This window comes from Aphidius gifuensis, linkage group LG4 (genome assembly GCF_014905175.1).
Source record: "Aphidius gifuensis isolate YNYX2018 linkage group LG4, ASM1490517v1, whole genome shotgun sequence".
In the NCBI taxonomy this organism is placed as follows: Eukaryota; Metazoa; Arthropoda; class Insecta; order Hymenoptera; family Braconidae; genus Aphidius; species Aphidius gifuensis.
Genome location: NC_057791.1, coordinates 4,294,019 through 4,315,791, shown reverse-complemented (window position 1 = coordinate 4,315,791; position 21,773 = coordinate 4,294,019). Strand labels below are relative to the sequence as shown.

At 23.7% G+C, this 21,773-nt stretch overlaps 1 protein-coding gene across 2 annotated transcripts in view; it reads right to left on the bottom strand.

The window, feature by feature from the left end:
- Nucleotides 1-17,425, bottom strand: part of LOC122854640 (netrin-3-like) — a 74,374-nt gene extending 56,949 nt beyond the window's left edge. For both annotated transcript variants that reach the window (XM_044155475.1, XM_044155477.1), the window contains exon 1: nt 15,719-17,425. In XM_044155475.1, the coding sequence (XP_044011410.1) occupies nt 15,719-17,018 (1,300 nt within the window). In that variant the 5' untranslated portion in view covers nt 17,019-17,425. The remainder of the gene's footprint in view (nt 1-15,718) is intronic.
- Nucleotides 17,426-21,773: the final 4,348 nt, after the last annotated feature.

Here is a 21,773-nt window from a genome sequence, read left to right as displayed (position 1 = left end):
CAACTGTTATTTCTTCTGAAAATTTTTATCTCTCTCCCTCTTTTATTTTCTTAATTGAACAAATTAGTTTTGTATATTAAATTCGATTGGATATTTTTGTAAATTTAGAGTAGCTTTTTTTTTTTTAGTTATGATTTTGGAAATATATTTAAAAAATTATAGTACAATTGCCATCGAGGCTGGTGAATAAAAAAAATGAAGGGTCATACGCACGTGCCATTGAATGAACAAAGAACTTTATATATTATATTTTTATTTTTACGAGGCTATGTGTATATATAGTATAAGAATTGAGATTCACGCAAAAGCACAGATCACGTTTTTATTTTATTTTTTTTGTTCATATACTCGTAATCTATTTTGGCCTCAGGGTTGAGCGTGCCCCTGACATGGGGCTACGACTTCAAGCTTTTACTTCAAGTTGAACTATGTACTATCTTTATTTCCCTCTCTATTATATTTTCCCTTCATCTACCTATCATAATCATCATCCTGCTAGCGGTCCAGTTAACGTAAAACACAGTTGAAACAAACAGCATCAACAGAGTCCAGGGCCTCCAGGGATAAAAAACCATACCAGTGGAAAAACTTTTACTCTTTCTCATCTTTTTCTCTTTGCGTTGGAAAATCTCAACTCGAGTTTTTTTTTTTTTTTTTTTTTGTTTTTATGTGCGGTTTTACTTTAACTCGGTATAATTTTGTTTAAAAAAATCTTTCTTTATTTATCATTTTATTATTTTTAAAATGTTTGTTTTATTTTTCAAGTTTAATACATTATAAAATTTAAAATATCATATTTTTGAGTTGTTAATTTTAATTTTTCTTAATTAATGAAGATAAAAAGGGTTATCATGAAAAAACATACGTCTTAATTAATTTTAAATTTTATTATTATTATTAATTGAGTGTTTAAATTAATTTTATATAATATGAGTATTTAAAAAAAAAAACAGCTTTCACTGTTAAATAAGAAATCACGTTGGATTTAAAATATTTCAAAATATATATTCGCGGTGTGAAAGTAAATAACTTCTAGGGTTGTGAAAAGGTCCAATTGCCAGACATATATATGTATGTACTAACATGAATTTATTATGTTAAATAAAAACTGAGTATACTACAAAAATATTTCAAATAAAATCGAGTACTGTAGACAGTAACCAAAATTTTTACAAAACGAATTGGCAATATATCTTGCCAATTCGTGGGTATATATATAAAATTTATATTCTCAGAATTTTCAAACATACCAAACACTTTCATCAACACTTTTTGCATGTATTTTTACATTAAAATAAAACGAGTATAATCCACTGTGAAAAACCCAGTGACATTCAGCCTTGGGAATATCAAAAATTAATTTATTTTATTTTTTATTCATCATCTTCATTTGTTCATTTAATAATTAATTTTTTTTTTCTTTTCACGCATGTCAAATACATCACACTCTTGTATATAATATTTTTATTTTTTTTTAAAACTGAAAATCAATTATTGTTTATAAATATATTTTCAATTGAAAAAAAAAAAATACTTATAAACAATTTTTTTCTTTATGAAATTTAATAGTAATTTTTTTATTTTTTGAAAATAATTTTATCGAGAATTTAAAAAAAAAAAACAGATATACATTCGCAGATATAATTATGTATATTAATTTCGAAAAATGAAATACAAATTAATGAGCTCGATATGAAAATTAACAAATAAAAAAAAAATTTAATATTTAATATTTCGATTCAAATTTATACATTTCGTTTTGTAATTAAAATATCATTTTTAATTAATAAAACACAAATAATATAATAATAATAATAATTTATATTATTATTATTATTATAATTTATATATTTATTTATTTACTTATTTATTATTCAATCTTTGTGTTCGCATTGAACTTAACCGGATGAGATTAATCGGCTTCATGTCGGGAGTCTTTCGTTCAGGCAAATCTGTTTGCTTCATCGCTGTGAATGTAATTGAATTCATTTTCAAAATTTTTTTACAATATATGTACGTATATATACATCAAAAGGTATATATATATACAGTGTTTAACAACATATAGCCATGCAGACGTGTATCTCATTTTATTTCATTTATTTTATTTATTTATTTTTTTCTGTTTTTACAAGTACTGCTTGTGTAACATTTCGCCGGAGGGTAGCGACATAACCCCGGATATTGCAACGAATTTTATTTTATTTTTTTCTCAATTTTATTTTTCATTTTATTTTATTATTCTCTCTCATGTGTATTTTCGTATATATATATCACTGAGAAATTTAAAACATCATAGTCACCCTTTATATATATTTCTGACTGAAATTTTAACTAAATTATTATTTAAAAAGATCAACGAAATATCCACATTGCAATTTAATAAATTATTAATTTTTAACTTTTAATAAGAGTAAAAAAAAAAAGACAAGTATATCAACATGATGGGTGGTCATCTGACGATACCTGTATCCATCAATGAGTATTATACATTTTGAGGAAATATAAATTTTTTTAACAATAAAAAAAATAAAAAAAAAAGAGAATAGTAAAAATAAAAATATTACAAAAGATTTCCAGGAGTGAGTTCGCACCTCAGTGTCCGAAGAATTCACCTGGATATATATTTTAATGTCTATGAGCCTATTGAATATTTTTTTTTTAGACCAAAGTATTTGTACAACACTAAGCAACACAGCGGGTGTGCTACCAATTTATATTATTATCCTACTGAAGCATCAAGTGACTCCCAAGTGCCGACAAATTTTACATCCATCTATATTTTTTTTTTTTAAATCTATATACCGGAAAATTTACGGTACAGGTTTTATATTTTTTTAAAAAAGTGTAATAATAACAAAAAATTTATACAACTATAGTTTTGAATTGTTTTCATAGGATGATCGATTGGGGAATTGTCGAAGCACATATGCATGTTTTTAACTAACGACAGTAGACAATAAAAAAAAAAAAAAAAAATAGTAAAACGAAATAATTTATTATTTGTTTTTTTAACTTTTATTTTTTCTATTTTTTTTTTTCAGTTCGTTGTTATTTAAAATAAGTTAATAGCTCATAAAAAAAAAAAAATTATATATATAAAATATTGTGGTATAGAATAAATAAAATTAATGTTTTATATCAGTCAGAGTATATAATACAAGTCTGTGATCGATATTCAGACCGATCGATTACGACAAAAGAAATTGCTCTTATTCTACCATGTCATCTTGAGAGAATAAAAAAATAAAAAAATAACTGAGGGGGGACCACCATGTCGGGATACCGAAGTACTCTTGAATGACATTTTGTCATGGAAATTTTATGTATTTAATATCATTGATATATACCTATTTATTATAATAATAAAACATATTTATTATTCATGTAAATAAAACAACAAAAAAGTTGAATTTTTTACATGTAAATTTATAAGGTAAATTTCAAGATTTATTTATGACATAACAACTTTGATAATATATATTATTTTTTATAAATTCATATTATACAAAATATTTTTTTTTCTTTATTAATTAAATATGAAAATTATTATTGAAATAAATAATCAATTTTTATTGTTTTATAATGATTACTTTGAACACGTGTATTGTTATCATCAAAATTATTAATAAATATATATAAAAATGATTTTAAATGATAAAAAAAAAAAAACAGTAGAAATCCCAACGGTGGTCCTGACAGTCCGATAACCACTGACCACGGGTGGTCCCGTCTCCATACGCACTTTACGTGCCAACACCCACGCATTATTTACTACAACATTTACTCGACCATATTAAAGCAACACTTGGTAATGCATACATTGCACGCATATCTATAAAAAATACTCATCACTCAAATTTTATATACATACATTATTTTCTTTTTTATATATTAAAGTAATTTAACATTTAATTTAAATGTTAAATTTATATATTTTTAAAGCACAAATTTATAAAAAGCTTAAATAATTATATATAGATTCTTTTTTCAAATTATAAATTTATTTTTTTAATAGTTGTATGTATAAAAGACAGTGAAAAATTTATACACAAAAGATTAATTGTATTTTAATTTATAGCTTTTAATTTAAATTGGTGTTACACTAAATGTCACACACATGACTGTGATTTTTTTTTTTTTTTTTTTCTTTACCGTAATTTTCCATGTTATATAGAGAAACTCGTAAAAGTACATAAGCCTGGTAGAGTCATAGACCCCAGGAGGTCAGTGATAGTAGGTGGACAATGATATCGACCAATCGAAAACATTAAATTGTTGGTATTTGATATTTACATGGTTTTACATGCCTTGATGAATTTATATATATATACATCATGACTAAAGTTATTTTATATCATGTTGTCAGATTTATTTGACATTTTTTTTTTTTTTACTATATTATTGTTACTTTTTAAATAAATACTACTAAATATAATATATGTAAATAATTTTTTTTTAAAATAACAAGTCTCATTACCAACTGATAAAATTCAACCAATACCAACATGTGTATAATTATAATTTTTTATTTTATTTATAACTTTGATTTTATTTTATTTTTTCGTGTGATATTTTTTTAAATAAATGTTTGTAAGAGTCAATGAAGAAACATGGCAAGATGGGGTCTGTCCTCCCGCTCATGAGTAACGATGAGGGCCCTTCTTATACTTGTCGTTTTTATTTTTTATTTATTTTTTTTTTACATTTTATTTGCTTATCGTTCCAATGTGCTTTAAACATTCACCTTGAAAAAAAATTTATATTCTTATTTTATTATTTATTTAAATATTATTTTTTTTATATTTATAAATATATAATATTTTATCTTAACACTCATGTGCAGAGGGTTTTTTTTTTTCTATAAATTGATGAGTATTTATTTTATTTTTTGTTTCTAATTTTTAAAAAATATAATTACCATGAAATATAGATGTTTTTTTTATTGAATACAGTATTAAAATATTTTTTTAGTTTAATGATAAAATTAAAATAACTAATTTATATGAAAAAGTTTATTTTATTTTTTTTGTACGTTATTATTGGTTTCTTTATTTGAAAAAAAAAAAAAAATGTTGAGACAAGGGATAGTTATAGTTGAGTTTTATGACAACAAATATAGAGGATTAAACAAGTCCACTTGATTTATATTGGATTGTGGAAGTACTTGATGAAATAACCAATCTCGAAGACAATGAATCAGAATCAGAAATCCAGTTTCACTCAATACTCTTGTATTGACCTCCCGCTGAAACTCAACGAACTGTAAATTTTCAAGATGAGGGATAACATTTGAACTTAAAAATCCAACAAAAAATAAATAAATAAATATTTTTTTAAATATAAATAACATACAATAATAATAAAAAAATAAAATTCCTTCTAACAAAATAAAATTTAAAATCTGGAATCATGATTATATATCATTGTTCCATCTTTTCTTTGTTCATTCAATTTTATTTTTATCTACTTTATTTCTTTAATCACACTTTTGTAAATGACAATTGACTACTCCACAATGTTGTAATTGAATTTTATCATTACAATCTTGAAAAAAACTTTTATACGACTTTAAATAACACTTAATATAAAAAATTATTAAAAATTCAACAAATCTTAAAACTTTTTTATATTTAAATAATAAATTAAAATAAAACTTAATTTTTTATTTTTCATTTAAATAAAAGTTCTCATTAAATCATTTATTATATAATCCATTAAGAGCTCTATAAATTTTTTATCAATTTTCCAAAACTACAAAAGAATATATAAATTTTTTATTAAATTAAAAAATCTTTGTTTACAAAGTCAAGTACAAATGACACTGATTGCATATTACCTAAATTTCCAAACATTTGTAATTAAGTGTATGTACAAAGTAAAAAAAAAAAAAGCTTCAAACAACAACAGCAACCTAAACAACAACAACAACAAACATAACATTAAACTTGTCTCTAGAAATTTGAGATTTGTGGTGACAGTAAATAAGAACACTTAGATCTAAAGGATAGACTACATATATATGCATTAACACTTGATCGTATATGAAAGTGTACATTGCCTTTTCTTCAGTAGTTAACTGTGACATTGTTGCAACATTTTTGTGTATTAAAATGAAGAGAGAAATAATACAACAACCTAAAGGATAAACTTTATATAAAAGGTACAGTGTAATTTTATCCTTGTTTTGGTGTGTTGGTCGTTTGGTGAATCCTAAAACGATATATAACCCCAATGTCGAAACTATAACGAACAAGTCTGGACTATATGTCGGTGTGTCTTTACAACTGTGTGTCCCCAAATCAACTTGTGTTTTGTGTTTTACTGAGACTTGCAGTCATTCAGGCACATCTCGAGTTTCGTGACTCGAATGTACTTTTTCTTCTTCTTCTTCTTCTTCTTGTTTTAATATATTTTTTTTTTTTGGTTCTATTATTTTTCTTTTTAACAGCATCAGTTTGTCTTTATTCTCGATTGATTACTTTGACACTTTTCCAATGGTTTATACTTGGTACAAAAAAAGACATTAGAACAATGAAAAACGACTTAAACGAAAAAAAAACATAAAACATTCAAATGTCGAAGGTAGTTGAGCTGTTCGTGAATTATTCATTCAACTCTATATAGTTGTAAAAATACGAGAAAAAAAAAAGTCAAACTCATTAATGAATTAAATGATGTAATAGTAAAAAGTCGATACAATTTATTCAGGTAGAGTAAGTCAGTTCATTAAACGATCAAAAAGTTTTAAGAATATTTTTTTTTTATTTTTATAAAATTACTTTTGAAAGAAAATTCCGTGCGGTCATCGGTTAATCACTTAGAACTTTGTGTATTTTTTTTTTTTAAACTACCAAAGTAAATTTGAGATATAAACTTATGGTATTTCATATTTTTATGGAAATTGGACTATCCATGCGCTGTTCATCTAACCCAATTAGACTCGACATAAATAAATATTAAAGAAAAATGGCTTATAACTGATATCCCTTGGGCAAAATTCAGCTTTTTTTCATATATTTTTTTGTTCTTTTGAGTTATGTATAATCCCCATCATTTATTATTATTATTATTATTATTTTGAATCATGTTGAGAGAGTAAAAGAGTGGTTAGTGTGACTCTTGGGTTGGCTCGGTTTATTTAGTGATTGGATATACTGGCCACAGTGACGATTTTATGGGCAACCAAGACTCGATTCACCGCCCAGTTCCTCAACCATAATCCGATCGTTTTCAATCTTTTTTTTTTCTTTTTATACAATTTTTTATTCACCCTCTTTGATTTTTTTATTTATTTATTTTTTATTCTCTTCCTCGTTTCTTTTCTTAGTTTTATTTTACTTTTTTTTTCGTGACAAGATTGAATGTCTCTAACAACCTTCATCATTTGTCTTTTGTATATAAAGTTTCTATATATTTTTTCTTGTTTTTGTTTTATGATAAATTTTGGCACACACTTTTGTTGATGTCAAAGTTACTATTTTTTTTATTTTCAACATTGATTATGGTAATGGTTAGTGAGTATGAAATATTTTGTGATCTTCATGTTTATGCAAAAATTTATGTATTGTATAAAATGGACGGAAAAAAATATCATGAAAAACGGTTTTACTTGTTTTGAAAAATTTACTGTTAAGGGGGTATCAAATTTATTTTAGTACTCAATATTTTTATGGTTTTTTTTTATTGGATAAACAATCAGACTAAAGTTTAGTATAGTTAAACATGTTAAATGGATAAAGTTGATTGACAGATAAATTGACTAAATCCAAAGCTCAATCAAAATTGAAAAAATAAAAAAACATAAAATTAGTTGATTCTTGTAGTTTAAAAATTAAAAAAAAATAGAATATTATCTTGCTAAAAAAATCAGGATTTTATATATGCCATCAAGATATACATGAGTTAACTTGTTTAAAATCATCTCATTAAAATCTGGTTTATTTCAATTTAATCAGACAAGTGCTAGTCAATTAGTTTTTAAATACATCAAATAAAATAGCCGATGTTGATAAATCTTTTATAACTGGAATTTTGCAAATATCTTACAGACATAATGCTCATGTTTTTATTTTTTTTTTCGTTTTATATATTTAAAATCAGATAATAAATAATAATAATAATAATCAGGGTCATCATGATTTTTAACAAGTAATAAAATTAAAAAAAAGAAAGAAAAATTAGCAAATTGAAAAAATAAATATAAATAAATTAAAGAAACAAGTGTAAAAAAAATACTAGGTTAATTTAAATTAAATTAAAATCAACGAGATGATAATTTGACATATTTCAAGACTTGTCACACTTGTCATGCGTCAAATTTAGAGCAACGTATGTGTATGCATGCAGTAATTGTCTCAATTGTAATCATTCTCTCTCAACGCATCTGCATTATTTATTATGATTATTTTTTTTTTTTATTAATTAATTTACAAGTACGTGAACAATGAAACAAAATAAAAAAATAAATTTATTTTTCAACTCAGCAATTTAATTAATTTTTTATAAATTAAAAGTAAAATTTGTTTTTTTTTATTTCAAATACCAGTATAATAGTTATATAAATTTGAGGTTTTTATTTTGAAAGAAATTTTTATGGTCGGCACTTTAGTGTTAAAAATACAATTATTGAGCCACGAAGAATGACATGTGAGGATTCGAATGGACAGTTTTGATTGAGATGAAGAAAAATAAAATATAAATGTCTGTTGTTAAAATAATAAAAGGATATAAGGTCGAAAGGGATAAGTGATGAGTGAAAGAAATAAAAATATATATAAAAAAATATAAGTATCTATATAGTCAAATGTAAAAGTATCATATTAGAAAACTAGTTGAAGCATATATATATTTTTAAATGATAAAAAAAAGAATTGCAAACGTGGTACCATTTATGGCGATTTAAAGATTTTATATATATGTACATATTAAAACTGGTTTTATAAACATTTACACCAGTTTTCGATACCTCCTTTATATCTCAACAAATAAACAATCTCCTCCCATCTAAATTCCTCCACACCATGATTTTAATTTATATTTTTTCATTTCTAAATAATTTTCGAAAAAAAAAAAAAAACCTCCATCAAATGAACAAATTGAAAAATAAAATTATAACTATTTGTCTATTTTAAAAAAAAAATTAAGATATATTTTTATATTATTTAAAATAAATTCCAAAGTATCAATGATAATGTCACAATTTAAAAAATATAAAATTATATTAAATGATAATTTTATTGATAATTTTACATTTAAATTATCATATGACAACAATTAATTAAATATAAATGTAAATTATATATTATAAATATAAAAAATTTCTATCTAAATTTAAATTTATCAATTTCCAATAAATACATATGATATAGAAATACGAAAAAAAAAAATATATATTTTTAAAATACGATGATTCTGTAAAACACTGAATTAATTTAAAAATTATTAAATTTCTTTTTTCTTTTTGTATATATTTTATTATTTGAACCGTGAATAATTTGAGTTAAAAATTATGTAGCATGCACAAAAATACTCTTGACTAGTGTGTGTGTTAAAGTGAAATAAAAAAGTAAATTAAAAAAAAAAAAAAAAATGAAACAAGTATGTTGGCTCGAGATACACCACGGAAGCACCTGCACCGGGTAAAGAGTATATAGAGTATAGGATGAAAACGGGTCTCGACTTCGGGCGACGTTCCAATGTGCCCAACTGTCTACGTGCAACATTTCTCGACGCGTTTATTTGCCCCAAAGGTTGTGTTTAATGTATTTCATACCAACATACATACTCTCAATATCTCATTACACATTGTGAATTTTAAAAAATATATAAATAAAACTACATTATATGCAAATGTTAATGGGAGTGATAGAGAAACTAAATTGTAAAAATATTCGAGACGGTGGTGATGATGATGATGATGATAATGATGATCACAACGACGACCAAGATGTTGCAGACCGCGTGGCAGCAACTACACCATCGTCATACCAACTTTTGGCATTTATTTATATACACTAGTCGCAGAATCATTGCGGATATAGTTGAGTGTTTTAACTCTACCGCCATTCAACGATAAAAAAATTTTTTTTTCTTTCTTCTCGTTTGATGTTACATTTATTTGTTTTTTTTTTTTTTTTTGATTATTTATCAAAACCGTATTGATGAAACCAAGTGATTTTTCATTTATCAAACTTTTGTATATTTATTTTTCATTTTTTTTTCTTTTTAAATTTAAATTTATTTATTTATGCATTTTACTTTTATATATATTATAAGTTGAATCTTTTACTTTTTATTTTGATTTTGTTTTTTTCATTTTATCAATTTTTTTTTATATTCTTTGTGCTTCCACTAACTGGTTCCATTTTTACATTCAACACGAGACGCGTTTGTTACCCGCAGTGTCTATATAATTACTTAATTAAAAACCACAAACCGTGATACTTAAAACAGAAGTGAAATGTCTCATTATTTATCTTTCATTTTTTTTATAATTATTATCGGTTGTATTTATATTAAATATAAATAAATATCAATTTTTTAATTCATTATATTCGGCAAATATGTTTTTTATTGTAGTCAGATTATTAAATATTTCCGGAGAATGATTTATTGTTTCCGATCATATAAAATATCAATTGTAAACGTTTATTTGTAAAAATAAGAGCCAATTATTAGTTGTCAATTTTCAAGATCAATGATTAAAATTTAATCCACCAATAACTCTGTATTTTCTTCAAGCTTGTACAAAAAATATCAATCGAAAATGTCTATTTGTAAATGTAGGAGCCAATTATAAATTGATATAATTATTTTTTATGTTTTCAATATACATTTTTTTAATTTGATAAATGAGTAATATTTTAATTTTTCCAGTAATATTATTATTATTAATTTTCATTTTTATATATTCAATATTATTATTAAAATAATATTCAAAAAGTTTATAAACTCATTTTATTATTCATACACATTTGAATTTAATTTTGTTGAAACGTTGAGGCACTTTAATTCATTCAAATGTTTATCTTGGCCAAATTCACAATGTTTTTTTTTTATTCAAACAACAATAGAGCAGATGTTTGCGAGGATGAGAAAACCAGTCGAAAAACGTAAAAATCGGGTATTCGACGTGCCGATAAATTTTACATGGATAGCTTGGAAAATACGATAAGTGCTTGTCGAGGATAGATCGAAAAGGCTTGTGCGATTGAATCTGCTATGAAGAGAAGAAGAATAATATAAGAAAATAAGTCGATAAATGTTAAATAAAATAAAAAGTGGAATTCAATGGATTCCAGAATTTTTATTTTTTTCTCTCTTTATAAAACTATCAGCCAAAAAATTTGAAATTTCATTGGATATTGCCATCTTGATAATCAAGCAGATCTTAAATATTTGGCTGTACAATTTTTTCAGCTCTTTTTTATCAATTTATTTTATTATCTATAAAATAATTTATTCCATTTTATATATGTATATATTTTAAAAACGTGTTTATATATATTTATATTTTATCATATTAAAAAAATTTTTTTAAATTATAATCACATGCAGTATGTAGTAGACACGCAAAATACGTTGAACATTTTGAATTAGCAATGGTTGAAGAAAAACCACGTCGTGCATTTACTCTTCAGGTAGCAAATAAAAAAAAATAAAAATATTATTCAATTTAAAATGTAAATTACTATGAATATTCGGTGCTAAATACTATATATATATACAACATTTGAAAGCGATGGAAAAATGGGCTAGCGAAAATATCCGCGAAATTAAAATGTAATTTAATTCACCGACAGCGTAAAAGTGGTGCCTCCGTCGTTTCCGCCGTTTTATTTATTTATTTTTATTTCATCTTATTTTCTTTTTTAAAAAATACCTATATATTTTTATTACATTTTATTTTTTTATATTTATTTTATGTCTTTTTTTTCTTTCATTGCGCTTGATGCTTTTCAAATTTACCGAGAGAATGAAACACATACGCATAATGCGTTGAGTCTGAATTTTTTTTTTTTTTTTGTCAAATTATAATGATTCTTTTAGAAGCAATTTCTATGTATGTTTCTTTTTTTTTATTTGCTGGTTCTTTTAAAATTTTGATCACTGCAATTTTATCTGTTGACCGTGGAAAAAAAAAAATTTCATGCAGAAGTGAATGAAAAAAGAAAAAAAAAAAATGAGGGAGGAGAAAAAAAAACGAGAGAATATGCCCTCTGAGTTTAATTCGTTTTAGTGCATGTTCCAGGCAGTGTGTGATGTCGTTTTGCTATAATATAAATATAAATGTATGGGTATCTATATATACAACTGGGCTTTTGTGAAAATTTTTATTATTTTTTTTATTCTTTGGGGAGGAAAAGGCCGGCTGCCATATTGAAGAGTACATATATAACGACGACATTTATATGTACAAATTGATGCTTGAAAAACGGCTACTTTTCTGCATGTCAAATAAATACAAGGGGGGTGCAGACTATATATACACAATTTTGAATATATTTTACAAAATTTAGAGAAAAATAATAAAAATATAAATTACATTACTAATAAAATTTTATCTATTGTTTTTTTTTGATATTTTTTTAAATAAAGATTCAATGAAAATTCATAAAATAGATTAGAAAATGAAATAATTATAAACAGATTATTTAAATATCAATAAAAAAAGAGTAGAAAAAAAATCAGGCTAATCTTCTTGTGTATACAAGAAAAATAAACGACCCTATTTCTCATAAATATTTATTCAAATATAAGAGTAAAAAAAAAAGTTATCTTCGTAAGCATTAAATTACAAAAAACTCTAATTAAATAAATTAGAAAAACACACATCAATATTACAACAAGATTATATTCCTCAATGATTCAACAACTAAACAATTAAAAACAACATTCAATTTAAAAAGAAAAATAAACCGAAGGTCAAAATCTTGATAATAATGTATTTAAATTTTTAAAATCAATATTTGTCTTATCATTAAGACATGACTTTTAAAAATGACATTGAAATTAAAGGCAAAAAAAAATAATGATATCATTCTCAGAACACTAATTTGAAATAGAACAAATAAATATATCATCAAACTCAATGATTCATATGATAATAATCTTGACCGGATATCTGATTTACAAAACTAAGCCAAGTACATAATTATTATTTATTTATTTATTTATTTATTTGTTATTCTAACAAATCTAATAAGGATGTGATAAGATTATTTATTTATTATCAACAAGATTATTATATTTTTAATCATAATGATTCTCATTGTTACAACAAATAAAAAAAAAAAGAATAATCTTTTTTTTTTCTGCAAGTATATAATAGAATGAATTCAATTTATTGTCAGTAGTTAAAAATTAATAGTTTAATATTATTAATAATCAATAAATAAATATAAATCATAGTGAGAAAAAAATGAAAAATTTAAAATATCCTTTTTTTTTAATTTTAATACGTAATAAAATTTTTTTATTAAAAGAAAATATTTTTAATTAGTTTGAATGACAGTTAATTAATTGATTTTTTGTTTTTCGATTTTAGTTGAAATATTTATAGTATTATTGAGAGCTGAAGATGATACAATAAAAAATTTAGAAATAAGTGTTAAACCACATCGTTATTGGTTACAATTTGATCCACACTTGGAAAATAATAAATTTACATTTGACGGAATAGTTATGATTGATTTTTCATTAAATAATACATCAATCATTGTATTAGAATCAAATAATTTAACAATAATTGAAAATAAAACTTACTTAGAAACAATATCATTATGGGGTTGGCGTAATGTACCAGTTAAACATGAATATAATAAAAATAATATTATGTTAAAAATAAATGAAACATCAGTATTAAATTATTATCGATTGAGTTTAACTTTTGTCGGCACTTTGAACAATAATAATATTGGTTTTTTTAGAACCAAATATATTGATTTGGAGAATAAAACGAGGTATGTTATTTGATACTAAAACAAAAAAACATGTTTTGATATGCTCATATCAGTATCAGTAATTATTATTATGAATAGATGGATTGCTGCAACGAAATTTCAGCCAAATTATGCACAATATGCATTTCCTTGTTTCAATAATGAAAAAATATCAAAAACACAATTTCAATTAACATTAAAACGAAATAAAAATCAAACAGCTTGGTCAAGTACATCACCAATTTACCATGAAATAATTGATACGTAATTATTTTTACATTTTTTATTTTAATTTATATATGTATAGTATTTTAAATAATTATTTATTATTTTTTTTTGTATTTAATAGCAATGATGGAAAAATTTTACGTTCATATGATTGGAGTCCTTTTTTATCTCCAAATGAGCTAGTATTTATAATTGGTGATGATCCAAATGCAACATGTCCAATTTGGACAGCTCCAAATATAAATTTTATCAAATAAATTAATTTTAAATGTTAATAATTTTTATTTTCTTTAAAAATAAAATAAAATTATTCAAAAAAAAATTTGACTGACGAAATAATAAAGCTAATATCAAGTTGAAATATTTTAAATTATTAATATTATTTTATTTATTAAATTAAACATTTCATTTATTTATTTATATATTTTTGTAAATGAACAAAAATTTATATTTATTTATTTTTTTTTTTGTTATATATTTTCGCACTGTTTATCGATTCGAAACGATTTCAGAGGGTGATATTCCCTCGATGCTTTGATTTGTCAGAGATGCAGTGAGTGGGATACCTTAGTGGAGTTTACGGTTCGCCGCTTCGAATTAAGGAAGGGCGAAAATCCTTGTATATAGGGAGAATTATAGAATGCTTTTGCAGATAGAAATATACAACAACAGTACCGAGACTCGATCATGAGTGAACCTCAGAATGGAAATTTAAACACAAACACATGTATTTCAACTTACTCCCTCTCAATCTTCCTCCCCCTTCGTTAGCCCCCCTTTGTACCCCTAAAACTCTCTTTAAATTCCATGACTATAAAAAGGCAAAATGATGCTGCAGTTTTATCAGCAATAAATCTCAACGTACAAAAAAAAAAAAAAAAAAAGAAATAAACACACACAAAATAATGAAAGATTTTAAATAAAAGTTTAAAGTTTAGTTAATGACCATAGTACAGTTTTTGTATTTATCTAGAAATTTCATTTCCTGATGATAAATTTATTTAACTGATAATTCATTTAAATCACACAAAAACAATTATATTTATTTATTTGATTTTTTTAAATTAATTAAATTAGTGATTGGCAATTGATAACAAAAGTGCTTTATTGACATATTTATAAACAAGCTGTATAGACTATAAACTATACTAGTTGACGTCAGTAAAATGAAAACAAAAAAAGGGATTAATTATCGTACATCTTTTTTATCTCATCAAGACATTTTTTTTTTTTTTTTTTCACACTGATAAACGAGGTCAAGATCGCTTTCGAGCCATGTGACAAGTATTAATTAATTTTTAACAATACAATCTGTGACAAAATTCTCCTTTGTCAGCAATTGATATCAATCAATTGGTTTTTTTTTTTTTCCATTTTCATATTTCATAGACACAAGACTATTCTTGTTATCTATTGAAAAAATAATAATGATTATAATGCAAAAGCTTGATGTCATCAATAACGTAATTGTCATTAAAACAATGATGTTAATGATGCTGTTGATATAATAATGATGATGATGATGAAGAAAAAAAATATAGTCTTACCTTTGCATTCATTAGCATCAGCAGCAGTTGCCCTGGCCCATGGTCTATCAAAATGAAATGGTTTACATCTTTCACAATCACGTCCAGCAGTATTATGTTTACAATCACAACTTATTTCACGATCTTTACCAGTTAAACATCTTGATGCATGTCCATTACATTTACATCTACCACCAACAGCAAAATCAGATACAGCATAATGATGAGCAATTGTTGTACCACTAGTTGCAGTTATAATTGTTGTTGTTGATTGTATTTCTGGTTGATAATTCATTTCTTGTATATCAATATCATCATCATTTGTATTAATATCTTGTGTTTCTAATACTTGATTAACAATTGGTGAATCAGTTGATAATTTATCATTATTATTATCAATAATAATTTGATTTTTATGATTTTTATTAATTAATTTATTATTATCATTTTGTTTATTAATATCATCAATACTAATGATATCATCAATATCACTATTTTGTTGCATATGTAAACGATTAAATACAACTTTAATATCAGTTGCTGTAACCCAATCTTGTAATACTGCTGAATTATCAAAATCAGCAGCAGATGGTCTACCTTCTAATGTACTAAATGCAATTCTACCAATTGGACCAATACCATCACCACCAGTAAATCTATGACTATCAGTACAACGTGCTTCTTGTTCATTTGCTTTTGTTATTGTTGCACGATTTGGACGTCCATAAAAACGTCTACATTGTGATGAATAAAATTGAAATGGTTGCCATGTTTTACCATAATCCATTGATTTATATATTGCAATTGAATCTGGTTTTGCTGCTTTTGGACAAAATTGTAAACTAACATATGTTAGCTCATATTTTTTACCTAATGATAATGTTAATGTTATATTATCGGGTGGTGAATTAAAATTTTGTGATGTAACAAGTGGTTCACTACGCCAACATGTTACATTATTTGGATTATTTAAATCAGTTAAATAACTTGATGGAAAACGACGACGTGGTGTACTATCATCACAAACATGACATTGTCCAATACCATTATTTGTTGTACCACTTAATTGTTCATTTATATCACAATAACGTGTTGGACCACCAGATCCACATGTTGATGATGCTTCAACTGATGTACCAAATGCTGCATTTACAAAATCAGGTATACAACGACGTGGACGATCTTCTTCTTCATAACATGGATCTTGTTGTATTTGTTGATTTGAAAACATTTTTGCATATATTTCACTACCACCAGCTGCTAATTTTATTATTATAAATAATAAAAATAAAAAATAATATTTTTTCATTTTTAATAGCATTGTTTTTATTATTTTTTTTTATTTTCAAATTTTAATTTCACACTATTTATATTTTACGATAATTTTTTTATTGTTGCATTTTTATTTTTATTTTAAAAAATTCACATAGTTTATGAAACAAAAAAAAATAATAATTTTAAATTCACTCATTTATTATTACTTAGACAATAACACTTATTTTTTATGAAAAAAAAAAAAAATTATAATACTGTTTTAAATAAATAAAATGAAAAAAATTATTTTTAATTTTCAAAATTTAATACAAGCTTTTTTTTATAATACTAAATACGGCGCGAAAAAATTTTGAAATTATATCAATGTAATATTTTATGAATGAAATTTACGAATGATATTTATAAATACACGAAAGGACCAGTTGTTATCCTGATGGCGGCTTGGCGCAAACTGAACTCAGAACGGTCACAATTCACGTCCGAGTCAAAGTCCCTCCCTGAAAGCTCAACTCCCCTACCGTTATACACATCGTCCAATCGGGTTTCAACTTAAATTTTAACCTTCCCCATTATTACCATCATCTTCGTCATCATCATCATGACCATCATCATCATCATCATCTTGTTGCACAAGTTGTCAAAGGATCACCAAGGATAGAACAAATTTAAAAAATTAAAATATTACCAACATTACTTGACAACCGTAAATAATACTCAAGCTAATTTTTTTTTTTTTTTTTTTCCATTTACTACTTGATTAATTAATTTTTAAACTGTAAAAAAAGAATTCTCATTATTTTATTTAATTATTTGTTTATTTATAATTATTTTTAATATTTTTTGTTTTATTTAATTGTAAAAAAAAAAAATGGGTTTAATTTATTTTTATATACGATGAGGAGATTAATTAAGAATATAAAGAAAAAAAAGATTGCGTGATAAAGATAAATTGTTTGGTGTTTTCTGGACCGCCCATAATCCACACGCAAATATATTCAGCCAAAGTCAAAAAGTACCGAAGGTTTGTCCATATTGGTATCTTAGAATGTTGAGATTGGTATAGTCTTCGTGTTTTAGTTTAAACGAGAACAGTTTTGCTCATTTTTATTTTATATTTTATAAATATATACGTGCAACACAACAAGACCATATAGTCTTGTTGTATCCCCATCAGGGTATTTTTATTTTATTTTTTTTATTTTATTCTTTGCTATCTTGAGAGAAGCAACATTGAACGTGTTATTGTAAGACGTCTTTAGTGTTTAAGGAGCCAACTTTCTTGTAAAATTAACAGGTCGAGAAGGGCTGCCGAGAGTAAAATAAAAAATAAAAAGCTTTTATGCGATTTAAAAAAAAAAAAAGTAAAATTGAGATAAACAATCTGATACACTTTTAATATCTTATTATAAAAATTGGATTTTTATTAAATTATATTTTTTATTTTAATCAAGATATTTTTCTTGGAAAGTTGAAAATTATCCAAGCAATATACTTAATTTCCATCACAAGTAAACAAAATAAACTTGAATATAATTTTTTTGTTGTTTTTTTATACAATCAAGATGTTTGTTTTATAAAAAAAAAAAAATAAAAAACCTATAATATAAATTAAATATTTTTTTTTATCTATTTATTTAAAGAAATCTAGTTTGTTGTTGATGTATAAAAGTTTTCACATAATTTAATCAAGACATACTTTTGCAATATAAAAAATAAAACTCAAGAAAAACTTGTAATCAATTTACAAGAAATAAAAATAAAAACAATTTTCTTTTTTGTTTAATTTTAAAACTTTTTTTTAAAAACAATAAATTATTATAATTTAAATGTAAAATAATAATCAAGTATTGAATAAAGTCATCTTATTGTGTTGATGTTGCTTGTATCAAAAAAGCATATAGGCATCAAGTTACGGCACTGAAGATGAGTTGAGTTGTTTTTTCTCTCTCAATTTCTCTCTATCATGTTTTAACGTCACGCAATCTTTGGTCGATCACTTTGCAATGTGAAGTGAGTGGCTGATATTGTCTTCCCTGTCTTTCAAAGCATCTTAAAATTTCATTTTGGCCTGATGTAGACCTTGCCAACAAGTCTCATTTCGAACAATAGCTCATTAGTAAACACAAAAAGAATTCCACTTCAAAGTAATGAGATATTATAATAATAATAAATAACAATAAATAAATAATAATAAAAAATTAAAATTAACCAAATCTTCAACGAAACATGATTTATAAAATTCCTTCCCACAAGTTTTTTTTTTTTTTTAAATTACATAATTATATAGACCCAAAAACTAATAGATACCCCCCGACGTCAAGGTGTTAATTTTTTTTATTTACAAATAAATTTTTTATTAAAAGAAAAATTATCTATAGAAAAATCAAAAATCAAATATTATTTCATTTGTACATCCGGATTTTTTAATATAAAGAAAATATATATTTATGATTATTTTTTGAACCCTTTACAATTATTTTTATTAAATTGTGCATCTTATGTTTAATTTGTAATCTGTTAGTAGTCGTATTTAGCACGGGCTATGAGCGTGATAGTGTGTCTGAATGTTGGATTAACCACGTAGACCACGGGTATTATAAACTTTTGAGTTTCTATCAAAGACCAAGTGACCGCTTTCAATTCAAATCCCATCATTTTGCCTTTCAACAGCAAATTCTTGTTCAGCTTCCTGTGGATTTAACTTCAAGCTATCATTATATATTTTACCTTTAAACTTCCGCTTAATCTATATATATATATATTTTTTTTTCTTTATCAACTATTGTCTTCTATTATAATATCCACGAATAATTTAATTCTGCTTTAAATATTCACAGAAATAATATCCAATCAAGTATCAAAGAAATCTGTCGACCGTGATCAAATAATTTATTAAAACGTTCTTTGTTTTTTTTTTTATATCATTTTATTCGTTTTTTTCCATTTTTCATATATATATATTTATTTTTTCTTTTTATCATGTTTATATTACAATATCCATTCATTCATTTTCATTTTTTTTTTCTTATATTTATATATTTTTGTGAAAAAAATACATTGCAGTTCTAAAAAATTAACAAGTGTTGAAAAACCTTTGATATTTTTACCAAGTATTTTTATTTTTTTAACACTTGCCAATTGAAATTTCTCTTTTTATTATTCTCGTTATTTTTTTGTCAGTTAGTTTTGTGTGAATCCTACAAAGCTTTTTCTAATTTCTAAATTAATTTGTAAAGATTCCATCTAACATTTGAGAAAAGTCCAGTGATTATTTTAGTGTTTATTTAGAGAAAATTTACATATTTATTAAGTGTAAGAGTCGATTAAGTTACATTAAATTTTTTTTTTCAAGTTTGGAAAAAAATGTTTAACATTAAATTTTTCAAAAATTTAATGACAAGGCTTATTTAAATTAATTAGGAAATTAATATCAAGAATTTTCTCGATGCATTAGTAAGAAATATTATTTTTTTTTGTGATTATTATTACTCTTTGATGGTTTTGGGTTTACGATTTGCATACGCAAGTTTATTATAATTATCTAAATATATATATTTTTATTTTTATACATATCCAATATTTATTTATATATATATATATTTTTTTTTTTTGTTTATTTTGTTTTCATAGGTATCGTGGGGAAATAATTATTATTCATCTCATTTATTTCATTAGATTTTTTTAATTTTTTTGTTCCGATGATTTGCTCCTTTTTACTTTTGATGCATTAGCAAGAACAGAAATTTCGTCTCCAAATTGTACAAGTATTTTTTTTTTTTTCAACTCGTTTATTTTTTTGGCACTAAATTGTTTGTTAACTTGAATAATTATCAAATGCAATAACGAGCATATCGAGTCTCAGTTATTATTTTCATCATTGAGTTTATAAAAAAAAAAACTTTATTTTTTGATCAAAGTATTAGTCATTTTGTTTTATTTATCGTCATTTCAGGTTTATTTATTTTCTCGTTTAATTATTCATCAACTATTATACAGAATAATAGCTAATAATTTAATTTGCATTTTTGTGCAAAAGTTTTCCTCGTCAAATATTGTTGTTCTTAAATAATCGTATAACATGAAGAATATTTGTTTTTTTTTTTTATCACAAAAATCCATATTTAAAATTTTAAATACGTAGGCTAAAATAGTATCGTGATGAGACCAAAAAATACTTAGTTATCTTAAAATTATGCAAGTAATAAATAATAAATTAATTCAATAAAACAATAAATTAAAATAAAAAGACGTGTTATCATTTTTTCATTGTATTTTTTTTTTCTTTTTTAATGTTATTTAAAATTACTAAAAATAATTTTAGCAAACAATATTAATCAAATCACATAATTCTACGTTACACATATGTAAACGACTTTTAACCAGACATTAAATAAAACTTTAATGATAAATTAATAAATTAAGACATAAAACAAATATATATTAATCCTTAAATAAGACGTTAAATATAAAAAAAAAAAAAAACAAATAATTAATTTATGAAAAAAAAGAATGTTTTGGTATTTGTGAATAAAGGAGATGCTTTTTTTTTTGTTTTCTTATTATTTTTTTTTTTTCTTACATACGAAATAATTTACCATGTAATTTTTATTTCGTATATTTATTTTATGCACTCCAGAAATAACTTAAAATCTATCATCCAATATATTATAATATTAAACAATAATCGTTGACATATATATTAATTTAAATAAATTTATAAACAAAACATTCTATTTAATATTATATTTAAATTTTGTCATTATCATTTTTTGATAAATAGATCGTTGAAAAAAAGATTTAT